Genomic DNA, 13,738 nt, shown 5'->3' with positions numbered 1-13,738 from the left:
ACGGTGGCTTAGTGGTTAGCATGTTTGCCTTGCACCTCTAGTGTTTCCACCCCTGCTCTGTGTGTGCAGAGTTTGCATGTTCTCCCTGTGCTTCGGAGGTTTCCCCTGGGTCTTCCAGTTTTCTCCTCCAGTCCAAAGATGTGTTGTGAGCTGATTTGCATCTCTAAATTGTTTTAGCGTATGCGATTGTGACCTGTGATGGGTTGGCACCCCGTCCAGGGTGTCCCCCACCTTGCGCCCCGAGTTCCCTGGGGTAGACTCCAGGCTCCCGGCAACCCTATGTAGGATAAATGGTATGGAAGATGGATGGATGGTGCACAAAATCAGTTAGTTCCTGTTATCCCTTACTTTATAACAGCTATAATGGGTCATTCCATAATCAGCCACTTTTTTTTCTCTATCTTTAGGTTATATCTGAGAAACCACACTACACACTCTATATTTCCATGTTACAATTGTACTTCTTGCACTAAATATGTCAAATGTAATTCATTTACACATCCCCGTACATTGAAAACATACAAGGTTAGAACTTTCTTGTATTAGAACTTTCCTGCTGTTTGTAAAAATAATAATAATAATAATAATAATAATAATTTATTTATTTTAATGGGGTTTCTTTGTAATGTTTGTTATATTTATATTGTTTGCATACTTCATTTGCTGCAATTATATATCTGTATTATTCTGTGTCACATGTCAACTGCCATACTCCCTTGGAGTTCTACTTTTGCCAAATGAATCCAGCTGATTGTCCCTAATTGGAAATCTACTAAGAAAAGGGGGAATGTTTTTTGCAATGTGAGCCCTGAAGAAAGATGAAGAATGTGCTGAAACGCCTGCTTGGACTGGTCTGGCTTTTAATTCACATGCACTTTGCACTTATTGCACCATGCAGTTTATAATATATATATATATATATATATATATATATATATATATATATATATATATATATATATATATATATATTTTTTTTTCCTAGACTTTTTAAATGTGGACTGAATTCAGGGTGCGGTCAGCAATTTTTATTTATTTATCTATTTTTGCTGGTTTGTAATCATTCCCTCACCAGCCCCTCTTTTTTCTCTCTCTTTAAGTTATATCTGAGAAACCACACGATACACGGCTCTCTATTCTGAATCAATGGTTATACATTTTCTATGTTAAAGAGCAGCATTTTAAAAATGTGTTTAATATGTGGAGCATCTGTCATACAAATCTTGTTACTATAGAAACAATGACGTACTAGAACTATACTAGAATTTGAATTACTGACAGAAAAACACTAAAGTGTTGAAATTTTGAAACACTTTCTGGCCAATCACATTTGAGAATTCAACAGGCTGTGGTGTAAGCAATTTGAAGGGTGTAAACGGCTGTCAGTCCAGTTTTAGAGCTGCAATAATACACTAGGGCCAAAATTATGGGTGGAGCTACGTATAAATAACTGATAAAAAAAAAATAAAAAGTGTGCCCATTACAAAACCATGGGAATTAAGAAGAGTTGTTCCCCCATTGCTGTTATATGAGCTTCCCTTTGTCTGGGAAGGCTTTTTGCTAGATTTTGGAGCGTGGCTATGGGGATTTGTCCATTCAGCCAGAAGAGCATTAGTGAGCTTGGGGAGACCTGGTGCACATTCAAAGGTGTTCAGTTTGGTGTTCAGTTTGGTTGAGGTCAGGGCTCTGTGAAGGCCACTCAAGTTCTTCCATGCCAGCCTTGGCAAACTATGTCTTTATGGAGCTCGTTTTGTGCACAGGGGCATTGTCATGCTGGAGCATGTTTGAGCCCCGTACTTCTAGTTCTGGGAAATCTTAATGCTACAGTTCACAGATTTCACCTGTTCCTCGCTTACATTTTCCCTGTAATCGCTATCTCTGTGTTTCTCTCTCCTGTCTCTTCACTTGGTCTCTCAGACTAACTCATTTTTTTTGTTTTGTTTTCTTTCCCCATCAGTCATTCATGTAGAGTAAGCTCTTACATTAATCTTTTTATTCCTCTGTCCATTTATTTCCACCTTTCCAGTAGCTCTTTCTTCATCTCCTCATTTTTTCACCATCCATTACAGCTGTGACTCTCGTCCCTCCCCTCCATTTATCCCCCCTCTCTATAACCCCCCCTTTTTTTTTATCTCTCTTTGACAGGTAGCACTGGCAAGCTGATTTAGGAGGGAAGGTGGGGTTTTAGCTCATTGTGTGTCATAAAACCAGATTTAGAGATGACAGGAGACAAAATCACAGCTCCTGCTGTTAAACATGGACAAGCACAAGTAATTTTGAAATGTCTATTAGTGTGTCAAAGTGACTGGACTATCCTGAAGACTAACCTCTTATCCGAGGGGCATCACCAATTTTTCTTCAGGACAGAAATCCACAAACTAGTTAGATACAATTTCACAAAATACATGCTCAGGATTCAATACTGATATACAGAGTTTTATGCGAGCATTGTGTCTATCCGTGTCTCGCCCTTCACAGTGAAAAGAAAAATAGCAAAATAAAATAAATAAATAAAATCTTGAAATATGCCTTTTGCCAAATGGCATTAATTATTTTGGAATTTACATCCTAATCCTGGCGAATATAATCCATAACCTTTGGTTTGTCAGCTCCGTGCCAGTTCCCAAAATGGCATTATAAGTGCATTAAGCCCCATGTGGGTTGGAATTGGTCTCAGTGGTACAGGATTACATTCAGACAGGGATTACCCCCTCTCGTCAATAACAATAGAGTTATGTAAATCTATTTGTGCGTGTGTGTGTGTGTGTGTGTGTGTGCGCGCGTGTGTGCGTACGTGCATGTGCAATGAAAGAATGATTCATCAGTCCAGCAGATTTGTCCAAATCAAGTATGTGATTTTTGCACACAAAAATAATTACTAGAATTCTCTGAATGTTTAAAATCCTATAGTAAATGAATGTATGTAAATATGTGGCTAAATTCCAACTTGTATGTATATCTGATATTAGTTTGGGTTCAATTTAAAATGTAAAGTGCTCAAAATTATTCAGTTCAATCAAATTTTATTTGTATAGCACCTTTATATATATATATATATAAAATCTCTAATGAGCAAGCCAGAGGCCATGGTGGCAGGGAAAAACTCCCTGAGATGATATAAGGAAGAAACCTTGAGAGGAACCAGACTTGAAACGGAACCCGTCCTGATCTGGGTGACACCTGATGTGCAATTATAAAGAATTCCATGGTCAAATAGTGCACTTGTGTAAGCAGGAAATTTATACCAGGTGACTCGACTGCAGAACTGTTCATGGCAATTGCAGTCCTAAAGCTACCGTAACTGTAAAACCGTTACTATCAGTTGCAGTTCAAAGCTATGTCCGTGGTTTTTTAGTGGTACCATCCTCAGTAATCTCATTGATCTTTTGGCTGTCCGTTTGGGGCCATCCTCAGCAACAGAGAGTGATTTCCTAGTGATGAGAACTCAAGCACAAGTAGGGCATCAAAACAAGTAATTTTTTCTGGATCTGATTGGACACTTGCTCATGTGCAAATTGACGCATTCCGACCCGAAGAGGTCGTCCACCTCGATGAGGTTCCTGCGATGGTGCACAGGAGTTGTTTTTTTTCTTTTTCAATTTCCTTCGCATATGTTTAACACCAAAACTGAAATGATTACAGTCACATAAAATTCAAATGAAGACTGGCATATACTGTATAATGTTGTAGCGGTGCCGTCTATTGTTGGAGGCTTTTGAACTCGATTTGCATATGGGTCTGACTTTGAAACTGCTTTCAATTCGGGTTGTTTTTCAGTGCTTTTGTGTTCGCTTTAAAACTTGGGGTTATTGTGTTATGAAATATTTTTGCATTATCAGGTATCAAGTAAAAGTTTTCTGAAAGTTTCCTTTGTGTGTGTACCAGTTCAATATCACGTATCGAGTTGTTTCTTCCTGCAGGTTCGGCTGACTCAGTTGTCTTTATAACGACTTCCCTCCAGGGGGAAGGGCGTGTTCATATTATGAGTTCCATTTCCAGTTTGTCGTTTACCTACTGTTAGTAATTTAGCATTAATAGCATTAACTAGCTAGTGAAATCAGACCTTTTGAAATGGATATGCACAACATGGTTTGAGCCATGTATTTAAAAAAATGTTGTTGTTTTTTTTTAACCAAATAAGTAAAATTTACTTTCCAGTGACACTATTCATTGCCAGTAAGGCCTCTCACTGTAGCACAGGGTGAAATATTTATGTCAAGCTATTGCAACTTGTTTAATTATTGATACGGTGAGCTTATGAATGTCCAGATGGACTACATCAGACCTCTCGTGACCTCTTAATTAGACATAGACCTGGCAGAGAGAGAGCGTGAGAGCGTGAGAGACAGAGAGAGAGAGAGAGAGAGAGAGAGAGAGAGAGAGAGTTTATGCAGATCATTTAAACATGTATTTTTCCACTCGCAAGCAAGCTCAGTGTACTGACCTCTGTGGCCTACGCATCTTGTTTGTTATTCATACCATATCCATATAAGAACAGACTTCTAAAATGTACAAATCCTTGCCTCTAGTGGATATTATCACCTGTTCCCTCACCCGAATGCCTGTGCTTTAAGACATTTTCTGTATTGATTGAAATTCGGTGGCATCTACTGCAATCTCTTACAAATGGCTCCTGCTCATTTCCACTGTAATATAATTTGTCTCAGAGGGCTGTTGAAAAAGTGTCTAGCGAGGCCTAATGGTAGCCCGTGAAGACAAACTGCAGCCCCAGCCTGCATTTGCACCATCGCTTATCTTGTTACGCCACTTGCCCAAGTGTGAGCATTCATTGATGGCAGGGTTTAAATTGCATGCTAGGATTAACCCTGTCTAAATGGGATAAATGGGCAGCCATTTTTGTCCTTAAGGGTTGAAAGAGGCGGCTTGCTGAGCTAATATCGGATTTGGTTGTGGTGCTGAATCAGATGTCAATTTTATAACATAAATTAAAAATAATATGCATGCCTTGCATGCAAATATGGCTATCAGGGAATTTGAACATCAGCATTTAATAAAATGGCCAAAAACCTACCGACTGTAATAAGTGCTTTTTGTACTTTTGTCAGTTGGGGTGAGTGGGGTCAGCTGTAACGTTATCATCTGCTCCAATCAGCAACAAGCTACAGTACAGGAGTGACCCTCACTCTGCACATGATCAATAGCATCCTCTGCCTGCTTGCAAAAGAACAGCAACATAATCACGGCTCTGGAGAATTTATCGTCAAAAACTTTGAGATTTTTTTTCCATCTGCAGAATGTTTTGAATTAGGTGTGCATTTTTGTGTGCAAATGAAATCGAAATAGACTCGTAAATCACTATGTGGTCAAAACCTGTCTAGTTATGAGTAGACTGTCTAGGTGACTAGGAGTTGGCTTGATTGGTAGTTGACAGTGCTAAGCTGATGGTTGACAGGTTGGTGTCAGTTGTAACAGTGTTATCAATACAAGTATTTTACTAAACCCAAAAGAAATTGTGAAATTGTTTCCTTCCTGGAAAAACAAATGGCGCAAAGACCTTAGTATATCAGTATATCAGCTGCTACTCATGTGATTGGCATATTTGTGCTTCATGCAGTGCCCAACATTATTATGCATCCACTTAAGAGAAGATTTTAGCAAAGCAAGTGCTTCAACTTCTGCAAATAACTACTTAAGAATCATGCTATATATATATATATATATATATATATATATATATATATATATATATATATATATATATAATCTCCCATTATACATTAGAGGTAGGGTCAGTTGTAACATTTTAGTTCTTTGATTTACTTCTCTATATCCTCTGATATTAGTATCCATACTGCTTTGAGTCTGGAGCGCATTCAACGGAAGTTGGGGCAGAAGGCAGGGGACACCCTGAACAGGGTGCCAACCTAAAACAGGGCGCATTTGCATATGCATTCACACACTACAAACAATTTGGAAATGCCAATCAGCCTACAACAAACATCTTTGGACTGGGGGATCAAACCAGAGTACCTGGAGGAAACCCCCGAGGCATGGGGAGAACATGTAAGCTCTGTGCACACATGGTGGAGGCAGGACTCGAGCCCCCAGCCTCAGGGGTGCTAGACAAATGGTGCCCCAAATGGTATTTCCTTCTAATTAATAGTTAACAGAAAAGCGTACCTATCACGTGTCAAGCACTGAATGTTCAGGATATTTTACAAATATATCAAAGGGGGCTTTCACACTGGCAGTTCAGTCTGCAACAGAGCACAGTTTGCATGAAAAATTTGTAACGTGAAGGCTGTCACGTGGACCGGGAAGCACACCGCAGTACCCGAGACTGAGTCTGAGTACGGCTGCACTGGAACTGTACCGCGATTCCTGTCAATGTGAACGCAACTCATACTCGGGTCTGCACTTGTTCAGGAAGTAAAGTAACCTGTGCGTGTGTTTTAGCTGATGATGACATCATTAGTTTCCACATCAGACGTGTACCATGAGTGGCAGGGGAACGTTGTGGGTCACAGAAGAGATCCACTGCTGCAGATAATACCTGCTGTGCATAATTATTAAAAAGCAAAAGATATGTTGAGTCTCTCTGCGTTGTCCATGTACATTTGAGATGATGTATTGTAAGATGAACACAAATGCACCGGGATTTGGTAATCGAGTGAAGCTAGACCAGTGCTGCAGGGGGCACTGGGTACAACCGCACTCAGATTTGGATTTTAGTGAGACAAATAGAAAAAAAAAGACATTTTCTAACCAGTAAAATTTATTTATATATAACAACAGTACAAATTGAATCCTTGGCTTGCAAAATAGGTGTGCTTCATATTTACAATAGGTACACAATAATATATAACAAAACCTAAAGCAAATAAAAAAGACCCAACTGTTTTTTTTTTTGTTTGTTTGTTTTTTTGTTTTTTAAATACTTTAACATTCTTACAGTTTTCACAACACTTTTATAAAACAACAAGAACAGACAGCAATAAGTACTATTATCATCATGGTCATTATTATTATTATTATTATTATTATTTTTGTATTAACTATATTACAGACCTCCAGTGTCTAAAAAAAAAAAAGAAAATGTTCTATAAAGGTTTGTGTAAATGTAACATATATCCAGGTAGCATTCTGACTGCAGAGATCTCTCCCTTTATTTCTTTTCATCCTCCGATGGATGGCTGGATTGGTAATGTGACGTGTACATGAGTATAATTCCGCAGCATGCTATTCGACCACTGATGGCAGGATGTGAGCTAATAAAGTGCACAAAACTGGACGTTTGTGCCAAAAATACTAAAGGGCTGCACTAGATGCATCACTGCACATCACTTTAGTAGTAATGCCCCATGCTCTGAATTTCTATTCTGTTTTGGATAAAAGTGAGAGGGAAAATAAGAGCTCAAACCACACTTTACAAGAAGCATTATGTTACAGAGGGGAATGTTAGACCTGTATGATTGTTATAATAGAGCGACTTTATTTGGATAGGTTGTAATATGTACCAGTGTATATGTGATGTATCGATGACATCCGATGTAGAACGGTTCTATTTACTAAAGAGTTAGCATTATTCTGGATCTTCTCGGATGTTGATTTGAAACCAGGCCACGGTGTCATCGCTACTATTACTAGCTACTACCACCTATCATTAACTGTTATTAACTACCAGCAGACGTGAGAAGCATCTGTATTGTCCTTGCCTTGACAGTACTTTTGATCTAGAGCAATTTGAGCTTGAGGGTTCTTAGCGTTGTCGTGCGTGCTGTGCCGTCGATGGCAATCCTTTATATTTTAAGACTTCTGGAAAGTCTAAAGAAACGCTCACACATAGAGCGGTTTCACCACTGTAAGTTGCCAGTCGTTGTACTAAGAAGTCCTACTACTGGTTGCCATAGTAACATTTATCAAAGGATGACGCAACTAGCGTTCCACTTTTGACAACAAATGAGTTTTCTTTCTGCTAAAAGATACTGGATTTTTTTTTTGTATATAAAGTTCACCAGCGTATATATGTATCACATGCTACGAATATGATGAAAGAGAAGCAGTGTGTGCTCTTTGCCATTGCGGTCATCTATCTGCGGCGAAAAATGTAAGCTTCGGACTCGCAGGCAGCATGGCGGATCACGGATCACGTGCGCTCTACCGTATTCACTTCCGTTAGTAGTTGCCGCATCAAGTCGCTCAACTTTTCTCAAAAGACACGCCCACATCTAGTCGCCAAACGGTTGCTTTGTCGCTGCGAGTCGCTGTGTATGTGTGAACGTACCTTAAGCAAGGTTTTTTATCTGCGATTGTGAATTCTAGATAAAGGAATCATTTTATTACTTAATTCATATAGGCATATCAACATTACCATTCCAATTTAAGAAAAAGGGAGGAGCTAAAGGTGTGAAGTCTGGGAAAGATGGCTGGAGCTGGAATGGGCTTGTCTGGCAAATAAAAAATATAGGAAGACCTGTTAATAGTCTGAAGCAGGTTGCGCTTCTATATCACCTGATGTCACTGGAATATGACACGTCTTATGTCCATGTGCTTATGTGTGTGTGTGTGTGTGTGTGTGTGTGTGTGTGTGTGTGATATTCTTAATGAATGCAATTCACATGCTCAAGTGCATTTTAAATGCCTATATATGACTATATACAAACAGCATTCCTGCAGTGTTTCTAACATGCTGTAGCTTGATGAATTAATTCCATGTCAGTCATGTCAGTCTTCTTCTTATTCCTCACGCCTTCCTATTTTTGATGTACGTTCCATGTATGCTCTTTTTTTTATCTCCTGATCTTGGTGTGCACATGACTAGCTGAGATCAAAGCCACGCTTCAAAGCCCTGGCAGGAAACTGAGAGTAAAGCCCCCCCATCTATCTCTCTCTCTCTCTCTCTCTCTCTCTCTCTCTTCCTCCTTTTCTCATCTCTATCCTTCCCAAACACTCAGTGCAATATGGCTAAGCAATAAAGCGCTGCACACTGTCCGCGATCTTTCAACCTTTCTTTCGTCCCTCAGTTGATCGCCTTTTTTTTTTTTTTTTTTTTTTTTTTGTGATCGGTCTCAGTATTTTGTTTGTCTATCTCAGACTAAGCGAATTTGCCGACGCCGGGGGCAAGGAACAATATAGGAACAAAAGAAATAAACAGACGAATGGAAAAGTGGCTTTACATCTGATTGTGAGGTTTCGAAAGTCAATTCAGAGTGCAGAAATTCAATTTTGAAGCAGAATCAGGTAGATTGAACTGAATAAATAACTTCATTTTTACACTGCTGAAAGACTCCTGGAAGAAAATGATGACCATCATGGCCACAGGTTGCGCTATGCAAATAAGTCATCAGCTTAACTCACACACACACACACACACACACACACACACTGCCTGTAACCATTTATGAGGTTGTTCATTATCATTCAGATCTTTAAAGACAGCTCTAGCTAGAATCATGCATTATAAATTAAAGCTATGTCATATTTTGTTTGTGCATGCTGATGCAGAAGGGGAGAAAAGAAACACACACACACACACACACACGCACACACACACACACACTTCCAATTTTCCAAATAGCATGAGGCACTCACTATCTCTCCGTACCGGTTCTTGGCTTCAGTGGCCACAGCAATATTAGCAGCTATGTCTGCTTTCTCTTTTCCAGTTCTTCTCCAGTGCCACGCTGTTCTCGCTGTTCAAGTTTTGAAGGGTTTGCCGCCCCTTAATAAAGCAATAACCGTTTCTGACATTGATAATCAAGACTGACCTTTTGGCACTTAAACATGATACAACGTCACAGTCAGTTTAGTGCTATGTAAATGTAAGGTTAACAGGATGGGACACTCTATCCTCAGTTTGCCTCCGAGCCAGCCACATGCACAACTCAAGTAAAACCCTTGGCACTTGAAAATATGAACATATGGGAACAAAGACATTATTCTTCCTTTATGAGGTACTCTATAATGCATGCAAAATACACACACATTGGACCATAGGTAATAAGTAATACTGCCTGGTACTGAGGTGAGGTGACCTCAGGTCAGTGCTCTCCTTCTAAGGAATGTTCCTCCACCTACAAGCTGACCTAAAGGGCTCTCATTGCTGCTGTCTCATTGAAAATCATGTAACTAATTGATCCAGATTGAAATAAGTGGTACAGCATATTCTGGCAATGTAATCAAGAATGAAGAAGACAACGCAGCATAAAAAGATGCCCTTTTGGCCATTTTGCCATAGAGATCAGCTCAACTGACCTCTTCTCTCTCTCTCTTTTTTTTTTTTTTTTTTTTAAGAACAAACAAACAGACAAGATAGAGGAACATTTGTACATTCACAAAGGCTTACATGTAGAAAACAGGACGTAGAGACGTAGAGAGATTGCAGGAGGATTCTATTAAGCCAGTCTCGTAGAATTTTCCATGGGTGAAGTGCAGTCTTGGAAAACATGAGGGCTGCGTGGATGAAAAAAAAAAACATGCTGGTCAAACTTTGACCCCTTAAACACCAGCAGTCTGATAAGCGTTCTGAAAATACAGCTGGTTGCTCACGAATCCTAGAGAGTTCCGTAAAGTCCACGTTCTTTGTATGATGGGCGTACACGAACACTTAGGGCTGCGGCCTCCGATTTAAAAAAGACGGATATAGAAGTGTCATGATCACGTTATTTGACGAAGAGGACTACTAATGTCACTATGCCTTTAACGATTTGGAGGCACAATCGCAACAGAATAAATTAAATAAAAACAATAATCGTATAAAAATAAAATTTGGAAGTAAAACCTATCCGCTGGATTTAAATTGAGGCATTAAATATCCAATGCTCTCTCTTCTGTTCTTCTGACATGCCACCAGAAAGAAAGAAAGAAAGAAAGAAAAAAAAACAATTACAAAGAGGTATTGTAGCTGTAGTCCTGTCACATCTGCCAGTCGTGGGTATAAAAACCAACAAAGACTAAATAAATACAAAAACAAACATGCATGATGCTGGGCCCAGCATATAGTTTTAAACGATTTGAGATCTTGAGTTGACTCCTCTTATACGTTGGAAGGCAAAAGTAGATGGACGTGCAGACTGACTTGCGGAGGTAACCATTTCGACCCTTTTCAAAGAAATACTATAACAAGATATCAGAAAGTCAGCTGTATCCCGTTTCCATTTGAGTTGCAGGACCAGGCTTTGGATAAAGGATTCATGGCAGAGAATTTGTGTTCCATTGCTCAATCCATGTGTGTGTCTCAGCTCTCCAGGGACATAGCAGCAATCAGTTGGTCCACCTTGTAGGCCAGCCTCTGCTTCTTAGCCTGCTCATCCTGCTCCAATGCGGCAGTGATCTGGAGACACAAATCAACCACTTATTAACACATAGACCATCTCAGCTGAGGTCAGACAGGCTAATTATATGACCAAACAGCACTTAATTGCTGACCTAAGGATAGAAATCAAGCATCAGACAGCACCCAGTGCCAGTTAAGGACAATATTTGCAAGCAGAAAATATTTAGCCAGTGTGCTTTTCTTACTGATGTCTGATGTTGGTTTTCTGCATGTGTGGCCTTAGGCACAAACATCATTTGTTTCAGTACAAAGTTTGTTATGAATTTTTATTTTATGACTCCTACATTATTGACATCAGAGTCATGTTAGATTTCCAAACTTTAGCTTTCCAGCACAGAATTAAATGTTACGGAAAAACGTTGTATGTAAGTAAAGAAAGCAGCATATTACATAAGAGACCCCTTTTCAGACAAAAATACATCATGAAGGCTGCTGGGTTTTGCTGCAAAAATAAGAAGAAAGTACAACAGTCAAAGTCTCCAGAAGAGCTGTTCTGCCATTCAACCATTGAACAGGGTGTCAACTCATTGGATGGCACAATCACACACACGTTCACACATTACGGACAATATTGGAAAAACCAATCAGCCTACAGCGCATTTCTTTGGACTGGGGGAGGAAACCGGAGTACCTGAGGAGAACAAGCAAGGCCCATGCACACAACGCGGAGGCAGGATTTGAACCTCCCAACGCGGGAGGTGTGACGCAAACGTGCTACCCACTACACCACTATGCCCCCCAGGGTCCGGACCACTTTGTCTAATCAAGAAAAGTACAACAGTCAAAGTCTCCAGAAGAACCGTGGTTGGTTCTGCAAGATGCTCAATAAAACCTACATCTCATTTCCTTATAAAACTGCACTAATTGTACCTGAGACTACTATTTATTTTTTTTTTTTTAAAGCAAATGGTCATCACACCAAATACTGACTTTGTTTCAATTATTACTGTTTACTGCACTATAGTATTTATTCAAATGAAATATTTAATTTCATTATTTTTGAAGGCATCTTTGCTCTAGGCATTTCTTTGCACGTGGCTAAGCCTTATGGACACTGCTGTATATAGAGCATTTTATAATGTGGCTACACCAGTGACGATGGAGTGACAATGGAGAAAATTACATTTATAGATTCAAAGATGAAGAGAAGAGATCTAAAGACGGATTTCCCCAGTCCACCATACATATGCTCTATGTTCACGTCCTGTCCTATTGAAATGTGCTGCTTACAAGCGTGTCACGTTTAAACATATGTGATTCTAAGAATACATAAGCTACAAGATGTGAAAGCACTGTAATGTTGTCAGAGTAATAAAAATGTTGTTAAATATGCCACAGCACTGTCAAAGTGAATCTAGGCCATGGATGGAAACTCTGACACATGTCAGACTCTGGACGCTGTCGGATGAACTGCCTGAGACTTTAATGCACTAATATGATATTCAAAGAAAAAAAGTGTCAGTCTCCTATTCTCAAGAGAGATGAAGGAAATCTCTCACAGTCCCATTTCCCTATTAAAAAAAAATGTGTGTGTGTGTGTATATATATATATATATATATATATATATATATATATATATATATATATATATATATATATATATATCTCACAAAAGTGAGTACACCCCTCACATTTGTGTAAATATTTGATGATATCTTTTCATGTGACAACACTGAAGAAATGACACTGTGCTACAATGTAAAGTAGTGAGTGTACAGCTTGTGTAACAGTGTAAATTTGCTGTCCCCTCAAAATAACTCAACACACAGACATTAATGTCTAAACCGCTGGCAACAAAAGTGAGTACACCCCTAAGTGAAAATGTCCAAATTGGGTCCAAAGTGTCAATATTTTGTGTGGCCACCATTATTTTCCAGCACTGCCTTAACCCTCTTGGGCATGGAGTTCACCAGAGCTTCACAGGTTCCACTGGAGTCCTCTTCCACTCCTCCATGATGACATCACGGAGCTGGTGGATGTTAGAGACCTAGTGCTCCTCCACCTTCTGTTTGAGGATGCCCCACAGACGCTCAATAGGGTTTAGGTCTGGAGACATGCTTGGCCAGTCCATCACCTTCACCCTCAGCTTCTTTAGCAAGGCAGTGGTCGGCTTGGAGGTGTGTTTGGGGTCGTTATTATGCTGGAATATTGCATACTGATCATGCTCTGCTTCAGTATGTCACAGTACATGTTGGCATTCATGGTTCCCTCAGTGAACTCTAGCTCCCCAGTGCCGCAGCACTCATGCAGCCCCAGACCATGACACCACCACCACCATGCTTGACTGTAGGCAAGACACACTTGTCTTTGTACTCATCACCTGGTTGCTGCCACACACACTTGACACCATCTGAACCAAATAAGTTTATCTTGGTCTCATCAGACCATAGGACATGGTTCCAGTAATCCATGTCCTTAGTCTGCTTGTCTTCAGCAAACTG

At 39.7% G+C, this 13,738-nt stretch overlaps 1 protein-coding gene across 1 annotated transcript in view; it reads right to left on the bottom strand.

The window, feature by feature from the left end:
• Window positions 1–7,042: 7,042 nt before the first annotated feature.
• plxna2 (plexin A2) overlaps window positions 7,043–13,738 on the bottom strand; it is a 232,277-nt gene continuing 225,581 nt past the window's right edge. The window contains exon 32 of the mRNA XM_047160545.2: window positions 7,043–11,293. Coding sequence (XP_047016501.2) covers window positions 11,198–11,293 — 96 coding nt within the window. The 3' untranslated portion in view covers window positions 7,043–11,197. The remainder of the gene's footprint in view (window positions 11,294–13,738) is intronic.

Source organism: Ictalurus punctatus, chromosome 15 (assembly GCF_001660625.3).
Source record: "Ictalurus punctatus breed USDA103 chromosome 15, Coco_2.0, whole genome shotgun sequence".
In the NCBI taxonomy this organism is placed as follows: domain Eukaryota; kingdom Metazoa; phylum Chordata; class Actinopteri; order Siluriformes; family Ictaluridae; genus Ictalurus; species Ictalurus punctatus.
Note: the sequence above shows the minus strand (reverse complement) of the source record. Positions and strands in the feature narration are given on the sequence as shown.